Source organism: Pelophylax lessonae (genome assembly GCF_965119305.1).
Source record: "Pelophylax lessonae genome assembly, chromosome: 4".
Classification (NCBI taxonomy): Eukaryota; Metazoa; Chordata; class Amphibia; order Anura; family Ranidae; genus Pelophylax; species Pelophylax lessonae.
Genome location: NC_138771.1, coordinates 484,199,147 through 484,215,112, shown reverse-complemented (window position 1 = coordinate 484,215,112; position 15,966 = coordinate 484,199,147). Strand labels below are relative to the sequence as shown.

General features: G+C 44.9%; 1 protein-coding gene across 8 annotated transcripts in view; it reads right to left on the bottom strand.

Moving 5' to 3' along the window:
* PLEKHA5 (pleckstrin homology domain containing A5) overlaps nucleotides 1-15,966 on the bottom strand; it is a gene marked incomplete at its 5' end in the record, with an annotated part of 271,030 nt that overhangs the window by 97,907 nt on the left and 157,157 nt on the right. For all 8 annotated transcript variants that reach the window (XM_082255200.1, XM_082255201.1, XM_082255204.1 and 5 more), the window contains 4 exons: nucleotides 6,853-7,327; nucleotides 7,769-8,236; nucleotides 14,370-14,485; nucleotides 14,681-14,781. In XM_082255200.1, coding sequence (XP_082111326.1) covers nucleotides 6,853-7,327; nucleotides 7,769-8,236; nucleotides 14,370-14,485; nucleotides 14,681-14,781 — 1,160 coding nt within the window. The remainder of the gene's footprint in view (nucleotides 1-6,852; nucleotides 7,328-7,768; nucleotides 8,237-14,369; nucleotides 14,486-14,680; nucleotides 14,782-15,966) is intronic.

Genomic DNA, 15,966 nt, shown 5'->3' with positions numbered 1-15,966 from the left:
ACATGTATACAATTAGATTGTTAGCTCCCAAACCAAGCCTCCTGGCTTTTTGCACATAAAATCACACTCAAAGTAGGAGGATCTGTGTCATTTATAGGATAGAGAGGGACTCTATCTTACCATACAGAGAGGGGCCCGCGTTCACCACAAGACCCGTCAGGGGAAAAGGGGGAACATACTACTCACCATACCGGAACCAGGCGGGCACCAACTCCTGACAGTACCCCTCTCCACCGGGGCGGGAGGGCTGTCGACCGATATGGACGCCGTGACTCATGGTCTTTGGCGTTTCAGCGAGACGTTTAACTCGCGGGGTCAGTCCTTTAATGGGACTTTGTCGCGGCCGACCCAGCGCGGAGCTATGGCCTGCACGCGCTCGTAGGCTGAACTGGGGTGACCACCGGATCTCAACATCCAGCCCGTCGCCCAGTTCAGCTTTCTTGCTTGAAGATCTCACAGGAACACTGGAGAAAAAAAGCTGTCTAAAAAATCCTTTAAGAAAAAAATCTTGCCAGGACCTAAGATCCCAGCAAGGTATCTAGGTCCTTACTCCTAACTAGACAGAAAATAACTGATTTGCTGAGGCAGAGAGAGAGAGGATATACCCTCTGGGACTGCCCCTAGGGTGTGGCCAGAGCTTTTTAATTTCCTGTCTAGTCCTGCTCCTGTGGAGGCAACATAACCCGAAGGTGGTGTATCACCGAGGACTACGTCTGTCAATGAGCGCTAGAGAAATACTGAATTTAACTTGTGAACAAAATGTGTCAAAAATCGGCTTGGGGCTAAAGTGGTTAAATCTTCCTTCTTTTGGTCTGAAGCTGGCACATTGGAAGGCACAATGTGAGGAGGAGAGGTAAAATTTCATACCCCATTTGAAATGACAGATTGGATCTAGAGGTTTGGGATGGCACAAATGACAACAGCCATCTCCCCATTTCAAGGAGTGTGTGCATTTGTGTGCCCCTTCATTATAAAAAAAGCTCCTGGTAAGGCTTTGTGGAGTTGGTAGAGGCTTGCGATGAAAGAAGTGTTCAGCTTTGATTTTGAGCTTGACATCTGTGGAGACCAGAAAGATTATTTTCTTTGAATAGAAGTAGAAGCTGTGGGGGTAGGAGAGTGAGGCCCTATTCAAATCTCGTGATTTGGGATCAAGGGCACAACTTGCTGCGATTCTGTTCGCGATCCCAGATCCCGGGGCAATCGCAGCGCAACGCGCTGCACGCATTTGGGTGCCTTTCTCCTTTAATGGTACCACCAAATGCGATTTAATTCTGCTGCGATTGTCACAAAGCAAACCCCGCCTTCGCAAATTGTGTGAAGCTTGTTGACTGAAAAGGAACAGGAGCTTCCTTTTAGGTAACAAACGCGCATAGGGCAGCCCATTCAAGTAAATGGACTGCCTTATGCGACATGCAGAATTGAGTGCAAATCACAAAGTCAAAATCGCATAGCAGGAATGCTAGTTCCCGCTATGTGATTGTTTGCAAGGGGCCCTAGGACTCTTTCATATGGGGTAGGAGTATTTTTCCCCCAGTTATTTTATTTCCTTGACAAATTTGTCAAGGGATTTCTCAAAGAGATATTGACCATCAAATGGCATGCATAGAAAAAGTTTCTTAGAAGAATGTTCAGCAGACCCAGCTTTTAGCCATAAAATCCTGTGCATAAGCAGAAGATAAGAGATTCTTGAGACTTGGCAAATTACACATTCTTAAGAGCCTCAACATTAAACAATAAGGCTAAGCAGTAGTTTTAAGAGAGCTTGGGTCTTCCACCACAGGTTCCTGGTCTCTCTTCATGTGTCTCGACCAGTACTGGCAAATAGACATGGCAGCAATTGCGGGCTGCAGGGCTGGAAAGAGCAAATAAAACGGCTTCAAAACACTTAAAATTCTAAAGTGTAGCATCCTTTTTAGGAACCGTGAGGGGTTTATTCTGAACTGATATGGTCTACTACTAGAATAAACTATTTCTTTTGAAAATACTTTTACGTAGGATAAATATCAGCAAAACATTAAGGTTGAGCCAGTGCACAATCAATCTGCCTCAGTATAGCAAAAGTCTTTTTAAACTTTTAGCTAATCTCTTAGCACCCACACTCTTAGGTATCTGTTTTGACTGCGGTGAATAAAGTGCTGCTAGGCAGAGACTAGTGAGCACTGCATCAATTAGTGCTTCTATGGTGGAAAGCATTAGGCACAAAGCAGTACATCACAAGCTATAGAGGAAGAAGCTGCCTCTGCTACAAGATCAATGCCTTCAATACCTTCCTCCATATTTTTAAGTAAAGGGTTCTGATTCAGGAACAGGAAAACCGGGGAAAAGAATGTGTAGTCTTTTTTGGCCCCTGGAAAGCAAAGGTTCTAGAAGCGCCTGGTGTTTTTAAAATAACTCACACATAGGGGCACGGAAAACTGGATTTTTGACTTACCGTAAAATCCTTTTCTCTTAAGTTCATTGACGGACGCAGTTCTCTCTGATTCAAATCAGTAGGGTTATACTGCCCCCTACAGGAGTAGGACACTAGGCAGAAAAAGTTCTGGCTACGCCTATGGGGCAGACCCTCTTCCTGCATAGGATGTCAGTTTTGGAAGGCCAAAAGCCCTCCAAACAGCAGCCAGCAAAAAACCTTGCGGCCTAAAAGAGGCATCCACATCCACCTCATAAAACGTAGCAAAGGTGAGAACAAATGACCAGGTAGTCTTATAACCTGAAGCACAGATGCCTGTATGGCAAAAAGCCCAGGAAGCACTAGGCGCCCAAGTAGAAAGCGCCGAAACAGGGAAAGGTAGGACCTGACCCATAAATAAAGAAGCCTGCACCACCGACTGTCCGATTCACCTGGAAATAGTCACAGCAGACACAGGCAGCCCTGTTCTTGGGCCATCCGTGAACACAGAGAGCGAACCTGACTACAGGAAGACTCAGTAGTCGCCAAGTACCCCTTGAGTGCCGAACTCCATCCAGAGTATGCAGCGCACATTCTGTAGGATGAGGGGCTCAGGACACAAGATGGCAACACAATGGCCCCGTGCAAGTTAACACTAGAAACCACCTTCGGAGGGAAGGACGGATACGGACGAGGTACCACCTGGCCCCATGAACCAACAGATAGGGAGAATGACAGGACAATGTCGCCAGTGCTGACACCCCGTGTGCAGAGTGACAGCGACCAAGGCCATCCCTTCTACAATAAGGTAAGCAGGGGATACCCACGATACTCGCAAAGGAGGGTCTAAAAGAACTGACTGCACCAACCAAGGTCCTCAGTTGGCGACGGAGGTCGCACCGGAAGAACCAAGTGTCGCACCCCCTGGAAAAAGTTACGCACCAGGGAACGGGCGGCCAACGGCCTGTCAAATAAAAATGATGAAAGCCAAAACCTGACCCTTGACAGGACTCAAGGCCAACTTTTGATCAATCCCCCCTGTTGAAGGAAGCCAAGATCCGGCCACTGAGCAAGAGCGAGGGGGAGCCCAAGACTCACACCATGCAATACGTGACTTTCTCATATGATGAAAAAAAATCATCATAGAAGACGCTTCCCCCGCTTTACGCAGGGTGGGAATCACCAAAGCAGACAACCCCCCCCCCCCCGTCCTTTGACAACTGGCTTACAACAGCCAAGCCGGAAGCCGTCGAACATAAAGCTGGACGGGAGATCGGCCCCGGAGAGAAGAAAACCCAAGGAGCGTCAGCGGCAAGCCTGACCAGTGCTCGGCGTACCAAGCTCGGCGAGCCACGAGAATGACCGAAATCCTGCCGCCTCAATCCTACGAAGGATTCTTGCCAGCAACAGAAGAGGAGGAAAGGCAGATAGCAGCTGACACTGACCTCGGCCCATCTGCGAGCACTCTCGCACGACCATACCGGCGTCAGCATGCTAGCAAAATAAGCTGCTCCAGATGGCATGCGAGTGCCAGATGCTACCTGCGCCCCAGGAGCAGCCGCTGCTGCGTCCTCCAAATTTCAGGGTGTCACCCACTGAAACAAGTGCATCCACCAGCGCCAGTATCATGTGTGGAAGGGGAGGTAGAAAGGTCATCCACATTATCCGAGGAGACAGGGCGCAAGGTAACAGACCCGGAGGTCCACGTCTGTGGCTGAGTCAGACTCCGAATCCGAGACATCAGATGAGGCAGGGGTAGGTGGAGAAAATGTTTCAGCGCACCTCCCACCTCCACCCGGGCCCAAATGCTTCCCGAACCGCCAAAAAAGCATTGGACAGTGGAGATCCAGAAGGCCCTGCGGCCTCCGTGAGGGGGTCAGGTGGGGACACATGACCTGCAGGGTCCATACCGAACCTGAGGAAACCGCCAGCAAAATGTGCAAAAAATTACTTTTTTTTTTTTAATCAAAGTAGCAGCCCCACAGCGCTACAGCGCCCCCCCGGAGGTCAGGCATGCGCTAATGAACCCTAGAGAGAGAGAGAGAGAGAGAGAGAGAGACCATCCTCAGTAACCACTGTCCCCAGATAAGCAATCTGATTGGAAAGGTCTCAGCGGTGGCTTAATGAAAGAAAGTGAGCCAGGAAGCTGACCGGGTGAAGGGAGGGGCTCCTCCCACCAAAAGAACGCCTCCAGGCACACCCACTGGCCTTCACAGCAAAAAATCAACTGCAAAATGGCTGAAAACGGGTGTAGAAGCAGACGAGGCTACAGGAAAATGGCGGTCCGGCGCAGGAACGCGGTAACCAGAGCGTGGTAACCAGGACCCACAGGGTGACCCCCGCCAGCCCATCTAACACTAGCCAGCTGCAGGAACCTCACTGAGGCCTGCAAAAACCACCCCCACCCACGCGATCGGTAGCGTCGTGGACGGCGCGCACTCCCCGGCCCCCCATGCAGCCAGCAAACAAGGTCCCAGCCCTAGGTAGACCCAAAAAGTCCCCCATGTGGAGGGAGGGGGGTCACAACAGGACAGAGGGAAACCCAGGAGTGTGAGGATCCGACCATCCCAGGGAGGGGGCCCGCGTCCACCCCAAAAATCCGCCAGGGAAGGGGGGGGGGTTTACTCACCATACCAGGAACATAGGCAGGTGCCATCTCCTGACAGGACCCCACGCCACCGGAGTTGGGGGGCTGTAGGCCAAATAGGAATGCTGCGGCATAAGCTTAGACCCTGTCGTGTGCGTCCTGGCGAGACGTTTAACTTGCCCCAGTATGACTATGTCGCGGCCGACCCAGCGCGGAGCTAAGGCCTGCACGCATTCGCTAGCCAGACTAGGGTGATCACTGGATCTAGATTATCCAGCCGTCGCCCAGCCCGGCATAGCTGCTTGAAGATCTCACAAAAATTGCGGAGAGAAAGGCTAGCTAAAAAAAAAAAAAATCTACATAAAAAAATGTTTTTTTGCCAAGACCAAATATTCCAGCAAGGAACTAGGTCCTTACTCCTGACTAGGCAGATTAAAACTGGCATCCTATGCAGGAAAAGAGAGGGTGTACCCTCCGGGACTGCCCATAGGCGTAACCAGAACTTTTTTTCTGCCTAGTGTCCTACTCCTGTAGGGGGCAGTATAACCTTACTGATAAGGATCAGAGAACTGCGTCCGTCAATGAACGATAGAGAAAAGTGAATACTCTGACCACTAACCTACTTATTATGCTTTGTGTTGTGGATAGTGTTAATAAAAGCCAGGAAACAATGCGAACATATATGAAAACCTTGTCTTCCCTTATCCACAACACTGGCATATTAAAAAGTCCACCAAAAAAAAAAAAAAATCCTTTTTTTTTGCAGGTAAAAAAATGTGCATTTATTTTTTTGTCTAAGGAACCTGCACAACATTGCACCCTAATCAGCAAATCGCAGGTGCTATCTCAGGCTCCTGCAGACTCTCAGGATAGCGGTCTGCCCATAAATCGTATGGGCAGGCAATTACCTGAGAGCAGGAAGATCAATGGACTAGGAGGATACTCACCAGCGCCCTGGCAGTTCATTGATAACTACAGGCCATCAGCTGCAATGTGGCGGCACTTGTAGGCATTAATTTACAGGAAACGGAATGACTGACACGGCCCTGTGGGTGGAGCCCTAAACTGCTTCGTTGTTTTTAAATTTTGACAGCGGGTGTGGGGAGAAGAAGCAGAGACTGCTTTCACAGAGAGGGGGGGAAGTGGGGGGAAAGGCTGCCTTAAAACGGGTGGAACATGTCACATGTTCGAAAGGTGAACTTATCCTTTAAATGTCCAGGCTTGACACGTCATTGTGGAAATACCAACAAAGAGGTCTGCAGGGTCTAGTAACCACAGAAATGGATATCAGCCCTAGACCTATATAGCACCTTGCAGATAACGTCACACGTTGCATTTCGTGCAGAAGGTGAGTGGATGTTGCAGGGTCCAGTGTCTTAAGCAGACATTATAAGCCAGCACTACAAAATAGGGTCAAGGTACAGTGCCTGAGGTATATACCAAGGGTAACCATTCAGGAAATTGATAGGTAGTGCAAGGCAATTCGTAGTCAGATGTTGGGCAGAGTTATATGGGTTAGTTCTGGGGACGACCTAGCAAAAGTTTTTTGCCAGTGTCCAATCACCTGAAGGTAGCAGCATATAATCCATGATCTATGAATACAAGTCCTGTGATCTGTTCTGTCCTGTACAATTGGGATAAAATAATTTTTACTTTGCCCTGTTCTGTCACATATTGCATTTTTCAAGCTGTTATAGTTTTGTTTGTGCTCTCCAAATAAAAGACATAATAATGGAAACACTTGTTTTAACCATACCAAATTTCCTAAATACCATTAACATTTTCCCATCACTTAACTAAAACTGATAGCATTGCACTATGGAGGCAACATTTTATACATCTAATTATATGAGGAAGAGTAGTATAAAGTGATTACCTTGCTGGTCTGAGCTTTGGGTCTGCGGTCTATTGTCAAGTCCCCACGCTGAACTGGTGAAGATACCTCTGACCTGTAGGCCCGGTGTGGAGAATATGTGTGATAACCAGAGATGGAGCCATGAGACGGGGACAGGGGAATGGAGTGCAGGGCCTGGTCGGAGATATGAACCATGGTTTTCGGGCTGGTCAGAGAAGAGTGCCTCTTTAGAGTTGTCTGCTTATTGTAAAATTGTCTTTGCTGCCATTCGTACAGTTGCCACATTGTATCATCTCTGATGGACCTCCGCTTCTCATCTGCTGTGGTGCTTAAAGGAACCATTGTTCGGTCATATCCCATCCCAGCTGTGCTACACACACTGTCTGGACGCGTCTTCAGATTGCGTGGCAATGTCTTATAGCCTTCCGGATAGCGTGGAACAACCTGAGCCCGATAACTCGGCATATTTCTGGGCAACGTTTGATATGACAAGACTCTAAATAAACATAAATGTACAATCATGGAATAATGTCTGAATCAAGTCCGTACCAACAGGACAGTTTTCTGATGGCAGAAGATAATCAGACATGAGTTTAAAGTGTATGTTACTACAACATTCCATATTTCTTACACGTGTCTGTTGTACCATGTACTTATTTAAAAATGTATCCTGTTGTCTTTAATTGCTTCCTTTGTGTAGAAATACCTAATGTACCTGTCACCCATCCCGAGCCCTCTCTGCACAGCTCTTCACTGGGAAGATCGGTGTGCTGCAGTTTATCTGCCTCCTGCTGACCTCAAATCCCCCTACAGACTCCACCCCCCGCTCACTAAGCTCCTTTTACAGCTGAGAAATGTTCTGCCTACTGTATTGGAAAGAAGGGGTTTTTGTTTAAAGTAGTAACATGTAAATACAATGCTGTAATAAGTCTCTCACCCACTGGCGTCATCTTCAGGGCTTTTCTCTCTTTGAGTCCGGATCCATTGTTCCAGCTGTTGCATGGAGCTGGTCCTCTGGATTACCTTGTCGGGCTCCCCATGAGACAAATATGGTCTGTGGTTCAGGTGGGAATCAGTCTCAGTGACATGGCCTTGACTGTCTAGGACTCTGTTGTCAGGTCCATTTATGTGAACACTCCTGTAGTGCCCTGTGCTTGTTGCCAGAATGTCATAGTCAGAAATACAGGATTGCAGTTTTACGCTGCTTATTTTAGTTAAAGGTCGATCTTGTCCATCTTTCTGGAAGCCATATTTCTCTGCCTCCCAAGAAGATTTCTCCTCCACTTTGCTAGTAATTTCTTTATTTCGCTGGTTATTATTAGCCTCTGGACGAATTAACAGCCTGTGATTGGCCACGTGGTTTATTTCCTGGGTTGCCATGTGCTCTTGTTTTGTTACATTCTCCCTAAACATTAGAGGTGAAGACAAGACAATCAACTGCTGCATCTTCTACTATTATTAGAACAATTTAATTTCATAATAATAATAATAATTCCTCTACCCCCACCACAATTTGCAGATATATTCCCCTGACCGCAAGACAAACTTCCTACCCCAAAACGCAGTAGACAAAGGTCAGAAAGCAGTTTTTGATGTTCTCTCCGGGGAAATACAGATTTTTTACAGTTTTACTCTAATTATAAATCTGCTCTGGGCAATCAGTTTATTCATTTTCAACATATTTCAACACATGAGAAAACCAGCAAAATGTAATGTACAGAGAACATTGGCAAGTTGTAAAGGCTCTTTCCTGCTTATTCATTGAAGCAGAGTTCCAGTTGTTTGTGTTTATAGTTTATATGTTTTTACAAAAAGTGTAGCTGCTCACTTAACACATACTTACTGTACCTGTCCCAGGATCCAGCGATGTGGACACCTGAACCGTCACTTGTCTACCTTTCCTCTGTGCTGGCATTTCAACTGTGGGCACTTGGCTGTAACAGCTTGTTTCTTCACAGCAGGGTGCGAGTCACACTGCACCTGCTCAATGGTCTGACAGTCTTCTGGAGCCTGTGACATGTCCTAGAAAAATGCATGGAGGGAGGGGTAGAGGAAAACTTCTGTTGGGATTGCCTAAAAGATTCGGGTGGAAGTGGGAGGGAACTAGGCATCCGCCCTCCCCCGCAAAAAAAAAAAAGACATGCCAAATGTTTCGGGGGGGGGGGGGGGGGGATGGTGAGACACGCGTTTGAAGTGGAACATCCCCTTTTGGGTTGAGCTCTGCTTTTGCTGATGACATACACCACCCAAAAACAGGCACAATCTATTTTTACGATGAAATTAAGTTCAGAAGGAACTTCCCCTTTTTTTTCCCATTGAGCTGTCCTTTTCCACCTTCTTGCCACGCTTCACTTTCAGCATTGACACTTGTTGTACCCTATAAGCTATGAGCAGCACGGCACCAGTGCAGTCTACACATCATAGGTCTGCCCTATTTGTAGCTAATATAAAGAATGGGTGCTCACTATCATACTGCTGAAAATCTTTTGAAAGGGTAATGAGAATGCATAAAACGTTCAAGAACAGCTATCCTATTGGCAAAAAATTAAATAATGAAAATTCTCACTATAGGGCTTCATAACTAAACTGGTGAACAAAAAAAAAAAAAAAGTATAACTGTACAGCAAAATCAAACACACAAGATGGTCAAAAAAACCCAGGAGGTGATCTTTGTAAATAGACCCCCAAACACAGATTCTACATTTCTGCAGGCCATATGGTTTACCCCAACTCTTCATTCTGTGTCCTACAGGAAATGCTGCTTACCCTATTTTTCATTCTGTATCCTGCAGCCAATGCTGGCTCTCGCTTCTATGCCCTGTAGGTAACACTGTTTACCCTGCTTTCTATTCTGTGTCCTGTAGGCCACTTTCCTTCCCATAGTTCTCCATTCTGTGTCCTGCTGACAACACTGCTTTTCTTGAATCTGCATTTTGTGTCCTTCGTGTGACACTTCTTACCCTACTTACTCTATTACTCCCTTCTGTGTCCTGCAGGCAACACAGCTTACCCTGACTCTCTGTTCTATGTCCTGCAGGTGACACTGCTTACCATAATGAGCTATTCTGTGGGCAACACTGCTTACCCTGACTATCCATTTTGTGCCCTGCAGGTAACAATGCTTACCCTACTCTATTAAGTCCTTCAGGTAACGTTGCTTAATCTGAACTTCCATTCTGTGTCCTGCATACAGCACTGCTTATCCCAACTCCCAGTTATGTGTACTGCAGGAAACGGTTTACCCTCTCACTCCTGTGTCCTGCAGGCAATATTGCCTACTTTTAGGCAGGCCATAGACTGTTTGAATCTTGTCCGGTTTAACATCGATCAACTTGGGTAAAACCAGCCTGCTGGATTTTACATGCGATTATTGATAGCAGCTGGTATAGCCGCTAGCAAAAGTTATCGTCTTTTTCTGGTGGGGACTGCTTCCTTCCTCCTTCCCCCTGGGAGAATACAATGGCTTGGTGGGAGAGACTCCCCTGTCAACATGTTGTGTTGATGGGGAAATCGTGCAAATTTCTTTCCTGAAACCATTCTCAGTGTATGGCCTGCCTTACTCTCCTTAGTGTCCTGCAGGCCAGAATGATTTTGCAGACACTGAATCTCCTTCCTGTATTCTGCAGACAATACTGCTTACCCTAAAATTTCCCTTCTGTGTCCTGCAGCTAATGCTACCTACCCTGATTCCCCATGGTAGGTTCTGCAGGTCACACCAATTGCCCAGACTCGTCATTCTTGCTGGTGACATTGCTTACTCCGACTCCTTGTTTTGGGTCCTGCAGGTGGCACTTCCAAAATTAACTATCTTCTAGTGGGTTAGCGTAAATGTGCTTATAGGATTATGCATACTTACAAAAAGCATCATGTTTCTGAATTTGTTCCCGGTATTTCCCTCCTGTGGAAAGCTAAAGATAGACTATAAACCTCAACTACCAATTCTGCATTTGCCAAAGATCTGTAGAAGATTCTTGTGGTCACTTTGTGTGATGTTTAATGGAATATATCTGCTGACTCCTCAAATGTGGCCAGTCCTCCAACAAGCAGAATGTCCTGACTATGTATATAATTTACCAGCAGACTGCAGGAGGAAAATTGCAGCTTTGTGCTCCGATCACGGCGACATGTCCTGTGGTAATGGGCGCATCTGCAGCAAAAAGTACTACACACTCAAAAGCTCATACAAAATGGCCAATCTGTCCTACAGTTTGTTTTCCCCAGAAAGCTTCCACAGCCTGAATAGAAAAGCAAGTCCCCTTAGGTCTGACTTGTAAAGAGACATGTCCCCAAACCTCTTGAGAGACACCTCTGTTCCCCACAGAGAAAAGTGTCCTTGGTAGCATCCTGGCATTGGACAGGCTTTTCAATCCCTTTTAAAGAAAACAAACTTTGACTTTGCACACCCTTTTTTTTTAAGCACTTAGAATATATACAGTGTCTCACAAAAGTGAGTACACCCTTCACATTTTTGTAAATATTTTATTAAATCTTTTCATGTGACAACACTGAAGAAATGACACTTTGCTACAATGTAAAGGAGTGTACAGCTTGTATAACAGTGTAAAATTGCTGTCCCCCTCAAAATAACTCCACACACAGCCATTAATGTCTAAACCGCTGGTAACAAAAGTGAGCACACCCCACCCCTAAGTGGAAATGTCCAAATTGGGCACAAAGTGTCAATATTTTGTGTGGCCACCATTATTTTCCAGCACTGCCTTAACCTTCTTGGGCATGGAGTTCACCAGAGCTTCACAGGTAGAGTCCTCTTCCACTACTCCATGACAGTGTTAATTTCGTTGACTAAAATGTTTTCGTCGACTAACATAATTCAGATGACTAAAATACGACTAAAACTAAAATGGCATTTTAGTCTTAAGACTAAAATACGACTAAAACTAAAAGGGCATTTTAGTCTTAAGACTAAAATACGACTAAAACTAAAATGGCATTTTAGTCAAAAGACTTAACTAAAACTAAATGGAAATTTGCTGCCAAAATTAACACTGGTGCATGCTCAAAGCTTAGTACCATAAATAACATATTCGATTTTTCACTCCAGGACCAGCAGTAGTATATAATAAGTTTGGAAATTGTAGAGAAATGCTTAAATAACGCAGTACAAATTACAATTGAACTACACCCATTCGATTATAGATGACTAAAATGAGTTTTAGTCGACTAAAATGTAGGACATTTAGTCGACTAAAATATATTGGAGTTTTAGTCGACTAAATACGACTAAAACTAAAATGGGACTAAAACTAAAATGCCATTTTAGTCCTAAGACTAAGACTAAAACTAAATTGAAATTTGCTGCCAAAATTAACACTGCTCCATGACGACATCATGGAGCTGGTGGATGTTAGAGACCTTGCGCTCCTCCATCTTCCACTTGAGGATGCCCCACAGATGCCCAATAGGGTTTAGGTCTGGAGACATGCTTGGCCAGTCCATCACCTTTACCCTCAGCTTCTATAGCAAGGCAGTGGTCATCTTGGAGATGCGTTTGGAGACGTTATGTTGGAATACTGCCCTGTGGCCCAGTCTCTGAAGGGAGGGGATCATGTTCTGCTTCAGTATGTCACAGTACATGTTAGCATTCATGGTTCTCTCAATAAACTGTAGCTTCCCAGTGCCAGCAGCACTCATGCAGCCCCAGACCATGACACTCCCACCACCATGCTTGACTGTAGGCAAGACACACTTGTCTTTGTATTCCTCACCTGGTTGCCGCCACACACGTTTGACACCATCTGAACCAAATAGGTTTATCTTGGTCTCATCAGACCACGGAAAATGGTTCCAGTCATCCAGGTCCTTAGTCTGCTTGTCTTCAGCAAACTGTTTGCAGGCTTTCTTATGCATCATCTTTAGAAGAGGCTTCCTTCTGGGATGAAAGCCTTGCAGACCAATTTGATGCAGTGTGCTGCGCATGGTCTGAGCACTGACAGGCTGACCCCCCACCCCTTCAACCTCTGCAGCAATGCTGGCAGCACTCATACGTGTATTTCCCAAAGACAACCTCCGGATAAGACGCGGAGCATGTGCACTCAAATGCTATGGTCGACCATTGCGAGGCCTGTTCTAAGTGGAATCTGTCCTGTTAAACCGCTGTATGGTCTTGGCCACTGTGCTGCAGCTCAGTTTCAGGGTCTTGGCAATCTTCTTATAGCCTAGGCCATCTTTATGAAGAGCAACAATTTTTTTTTTTTCAGATCCTTAGAGAGTTCTTTGCCATGAGGTGCCATGTTGAACTTCCAGTGACCAGTATGAGAGAGTAGTAGCGATAACACCAAATTTAACACACCTGAGACCTTGTAACACTAGCGATTCACATGACACCGGGGAGGGAAAATGTCTTATGGTGCCCAATTTGGACATTTTCACTTAGGGGTGTACTCACTTTTTTGTTGCCAGTGGTATAGACATTAATGGCTGCGTGTTGAGTTATTTTGAGCGGACAGCAAATTTACACTGTTATACAAGCTATACACTCACTACTTTACATTCTAGCTTAAGTGTCATTTCATCAGTTTTGTCACATGAAAAGATATAATTAAATATTTACAGAAATGTGAGGGGCATACTCACTTTTGTGAGATTTTATATATATATTTTTTCAGCGGACCACCGAGATTTGCAAGAGAAAATGCAGGATATTACCGCGTAATCTGCTTCTAACTTCCGCCTTATGGCCGACACCAAGCTATGTAAATAATCAAGCAAATGTCTGACCTACAGTGGTTTGATTATTAGCCGGGAGAGGCTGACTCATTAATTTGAGCAGCCACGGAAATCTGGTAAGCTGCTTACTATATCCAATCACAGAGGTGTTCCCCTCCTTCACATACCCTTGGTGTCACGGGAAAGAATCCCCCCTTTGGAATATTCTGCATGTGGATTTATTTTTACCCTACACCAGCTTTTGTGGGACTTATTCATTTGGACACTTTCTTTTCTATACACAATATTGTGAATATTGGTTTTCATTCATTTGGACACTCTTTATATCATTTTTGTGAATATTGATACTTTTAGCGCTGCACTTTTATGATATATTGTTTTTTAGAGTCACTGTTAGTTGATTTTGTGTTGGCTGCTGATACCTTTATTTTTTCACTCATCACACTAGCGTGGAAATTTTCTATATTTATTTGCATATATATATATATATATATATATATATATATATTTTGCATTTCCTGTCTGGAAGGCATTCCTATAGTGCTAAGAGATGCATTAAATTGTGTCAAAAACTTACAAAGCTGCAAGACACTTGCATTTTTGTGCGCTTCAGTTTCTTCCTCTGGAGCTTCCTAATAGGTATTGCTCATACTGCAACAGCAGCGGTTTTTAAAGCTTGCTAATGTAGACATATCCCATTAAAATAATTGTTTCTTAGACGTCCTGCGGTGAATATGCATTACAATGATGCGTTAAACCACACGACAATACAAGAAACTATTCAGCCCAACCCAAAACTTCCCCCTCCCTCTCCCTCCCACCACCACATTAGGAAAGATTTTAGCATATACCGTTTGACGGGCTCCGAGTGTACAAGTGACGCCCCAATCATCGCCCTCATCCACAGCTCCATCTCTTTGCTGGTGTCGGAGCAGAAGTAGTATGTCCGCATGTTGGAGTGTGCCGCCTGGGGGATGAAATTAATTTTTAGTCCGAACACAAAACATGAACCCATGAACTTTATTTAAAAAAAAAAAAAAAAAGAACAAAACTGGACATGAACACAAGGCAGCAGCCAATTAAAAATTCTTATTATCAGAGATGAATAATGTGAAGAAATGTCAGCTGGTTTGTCTGTGAGGAGATCTACCCGTGTTCTTACCTTGAAGGCATATGAACGGTTTATATGGTCCTCCGGGATAACCATAGATATCTGGAAACTTGGAAGCAGAATACTCCCCAGAACGCCTTCTTCCTTCTCGTCTGCCAAGTGATAAGACCAAATTAAATAAGTTACGGAAACAGAGAATAGGAGCTGAATAATAGCACGATGAGACTAAGATAGGAATGTATCTGTACAGTATCTCACAAAAGGGAGTACACCCCTCACATTGTAAATATTTTATAAAATTTTTTCATGTGACAACACTGAAGAAATGACACTTTGCTACAACGTAAAGTAGAGCGTGTACAGCTTGAATAACAGTGTCAATTTGCTGTCCCCTCAAAATAACACACAGCCATTATAGTCGTAACCGTTGGCAACAAAAGTGAGTACATCCCAAAGTGAAAATGTCCAAATTGGGCACAAAGTGTCAATATTTTGTGTGGCCACCATTATTTTCCAGCACTGCCTTAACCCTCTTGGGCATGGAGTTCACCAGAGCTTCACAGGTTGCCACTGGAGTCCTCTACCACTCCTCCATGATGACATCACGGAGCTGGAGGATGTTCGAGACCTTGCACTCCTCCACCTTCCGTTCGAGGATGCCCCACAGATGCTCAATAGGGTTTAGGTCTGGAGACATGCTTGGCCAGTCCATCACCTTTACCCTCAGCTTTTATAGCATGGCAGGGGTCGTCTTGGAGGGGTGTTTTGTTGGAATACTGCCCTCCGCCGCAGTCTCTGAAGGAAGGGGATCATACTCTGCTTCAGTATGTCACAGTACATGTTGGCATTCATGGTTCCCTCAATGAACTGTAGCTCCCCAGTGCCGGCAGCACCCATGCAGCCCCAGACCATGACACTCCCACCACCATGCTTGACTGTACTTTGTACTCGTAAAATAGTTGTATAAACCAGGTTGGTAGGCGACTCATAGGGTATATAGGAAGGGAGAGGGAGGGGGAAAAAAGACAAATGTGGGAATAAATCTACCAAACTCTGGATATGGGGATTTAAATGTGCCTATATATTAACAACAAAGACCACAAATAAAAAGATATAGCATGTTTATTGGAATTACAAACAATAAAATGTATATTATTATTATTATATATATATATATATATATATATATATATATATATACACACACACACACACACACACAATTCCTCTAGTCATATACATCTAACAATGTATGTCAATTTCCCTTTTATCCTTAGACTTTGTTATGATGTATTAAATGTTTGAGTATATTTTGGTTTGAAGGATTATATAAAACG